Below are 1,951 nucleotides of genomic sequence, written 5' to 3'. Positions count from 1 at the left end.
CAGGTGAGCAGAGCTCCAGTCACAGAAGCAGCAGCAGCCACAAGAGACAGCAAAGCAGACTGCAGTGCTAGATTTAAGAATCTCCAAGGCAGTTGACGATGTAGTGAAAATCTTATGTGGAAGACACATCAGGAAGATAGTAGCACATTGACAGGCTGCAGTGCTGCCTAGCTTGGAGAACAGAGTTCAATTAAATGAATGGGTAAAGGTAATACTGATGGAAAACAGCAGAACAAAACTATTGCAGAAAACAAGGATTAATCAACAAGAAGGGTATTTTTTTTCTTTGGGTTTCCCCTTTTCTAAAGGAAAGACTGATGGGACATTTTTGACAACAACCAACGTCATTACTGAAACAGCAAAGCTTCAAATATAAACTAATACAAATGAGGCATGTGTCAAAATGTTAAGAACATAAACTCACCAGCCTTGTATCACCAGCCGAAATGATAAAGTCGAAGAACGGTTCTAGACCAGCCCAGTATCCCGGGGAGTTCTCCTGCACCTGCTCAGAGAAAAACAAAACATTGCATCACAAACAAATGACCAGGCTCCCTTGCATTTAAAGATGCGAATTTAAAGAAGCAGAACGTTTGAGGTACTTTTCCTTCTGTCTATATTCCTATTTCAAGAATATACTCCATGCACCACTCTCACATTTCAGATCAGCTAATGGTGTTCACAAACCTGACCAAGACATGAAATTCAAATGTGCACAAGCAGCTCCTAATGTTCCGCCTCTCTTGGGTTTAATATGAACAAAGCAGGAGGCCACTTAGCCCCGGACTTCAATCATTCAAAGAGCTTGTGGCTGACCTACAACTTCTTGCCTCATTAACCTAAATGCTTTTGGCTAACATCATCAATTTCATATTTTAAACTAACCAACAACTGCTGTTTGCCTAAAGGAATGTTTTCTAATTTTGGGCATTAAAGGTTTAGCTTTTTTTAAAAAACATTACGCTTTCTAATCCCAGATTCCCCAACTATAGGAAGAAGTTTCTTCCATTCTATTCCCTTTGCTCCCATTACTATCATGAAAAGTTTGATCAACCCATCCTTTAACCTTCTAAATTCTAGGGAATAGTTCTTTTAATAAAAATATTTTGTTTAATCTCTCCTTGCAGTTTAACCCTTGGAATCCAATGGAATCACCAACTCCAGGAAAAGCAGAGTTCAGGCAGGCCAATCTTATTAAATCCTGCAAGTTTACTCTGGGGCCACAAACTGCAACGTAAGACAACAACAACTCACCAGAAAGAATATTTTGGCAGTTCATGTTTGTTGCAGTGAACTTTAAACTGATAGTACAGGTGCTTATAGCATAAGACTAATTTTTTGGGCACAGACCCAACAACCATCAACAGTGAGGAAGGCAAAATTGAGATTAACATTTGAGAAATTAAGACTTGATTGGCTGAAGATTGTTCAACGTTAGTTACCTAGACCAAAGTAGAACTGAATGATTTGATTTAACTGGACTGTTTGCTACAGTAGTAACTAGTTGGGCTTGTCGAGATGGGCATAAACTGCATCTCAGGTAGGGATCTTGTGGTGCAGTGATACTGCCCCTATCTCTGAGCCAAGGGGCCCAGGTTAAAGTACTACTTGCTTCAGAGGTGCATATTAACATCTCTAAACAGGTTGATTACAAAAGATATATAAGCTGCATCTCACCCGTGTAGACACTTCCATCAAGAGGACTACAAAAGGCATTTATTTTTGAACAGTCTTGCTAACAATGTTACATGGAACGTATAGTACAGAAAACACGGTGTTCAGCCCAACTAGTTTGTACTGGTGTTTAAGATTCACTTCTCTGCCTACGCCATCTCATCCTATCAAAGCAGCCTATTCCTTTCTCTATCATTTGCTTATCTAGCCTCTTAATTAAAAACTCTCTGTAGTATTTACCTCTACAACACGGTAGCAGGTTAAACATTCTAAACAC

General features: G+C 39.4%; 1 protein-coding gene across 1 annotated transcript in view; it reads right to left on the bottom strand.

Moving 5' to 3' along the window:
• The window catches only part of LOC109926017 (Golgi reassembly-stacking protein 2-like), a 29,380-nt gene that overhangs the window by 21,996 nt on the left and 5,433 nt on the right, over positions 1 to 1,951 (bottom strand). The window contains exon 2 of the mRNA XM_048618828.1: positions 425 to 505. Within this exon, the coding sequence (XP_048474785.1) occupies positions 425 to 505 (81 nt within the window). The remainder of the gene's footprint in view (positions 1 to 424; positions 506 to 1,951) is intronic.

This window comes from Rhincodon typus, chromosome 41 (genome assembly GCF_021869965.1).
Source record: "Rhincodon typus isolate 14 chromosome 41, sRhiTyp1.1, whole genome shotgun sequence".
NCBI lineage: Eukaryota > Metazoa > Chordata > Chondrichthyes > Orectolobiformes > Rhincodontidae > Rhincodon > Rhincodon typus.
This window is presented reverse-complemented; position numbering and strand designations above follow the sequence as displayed.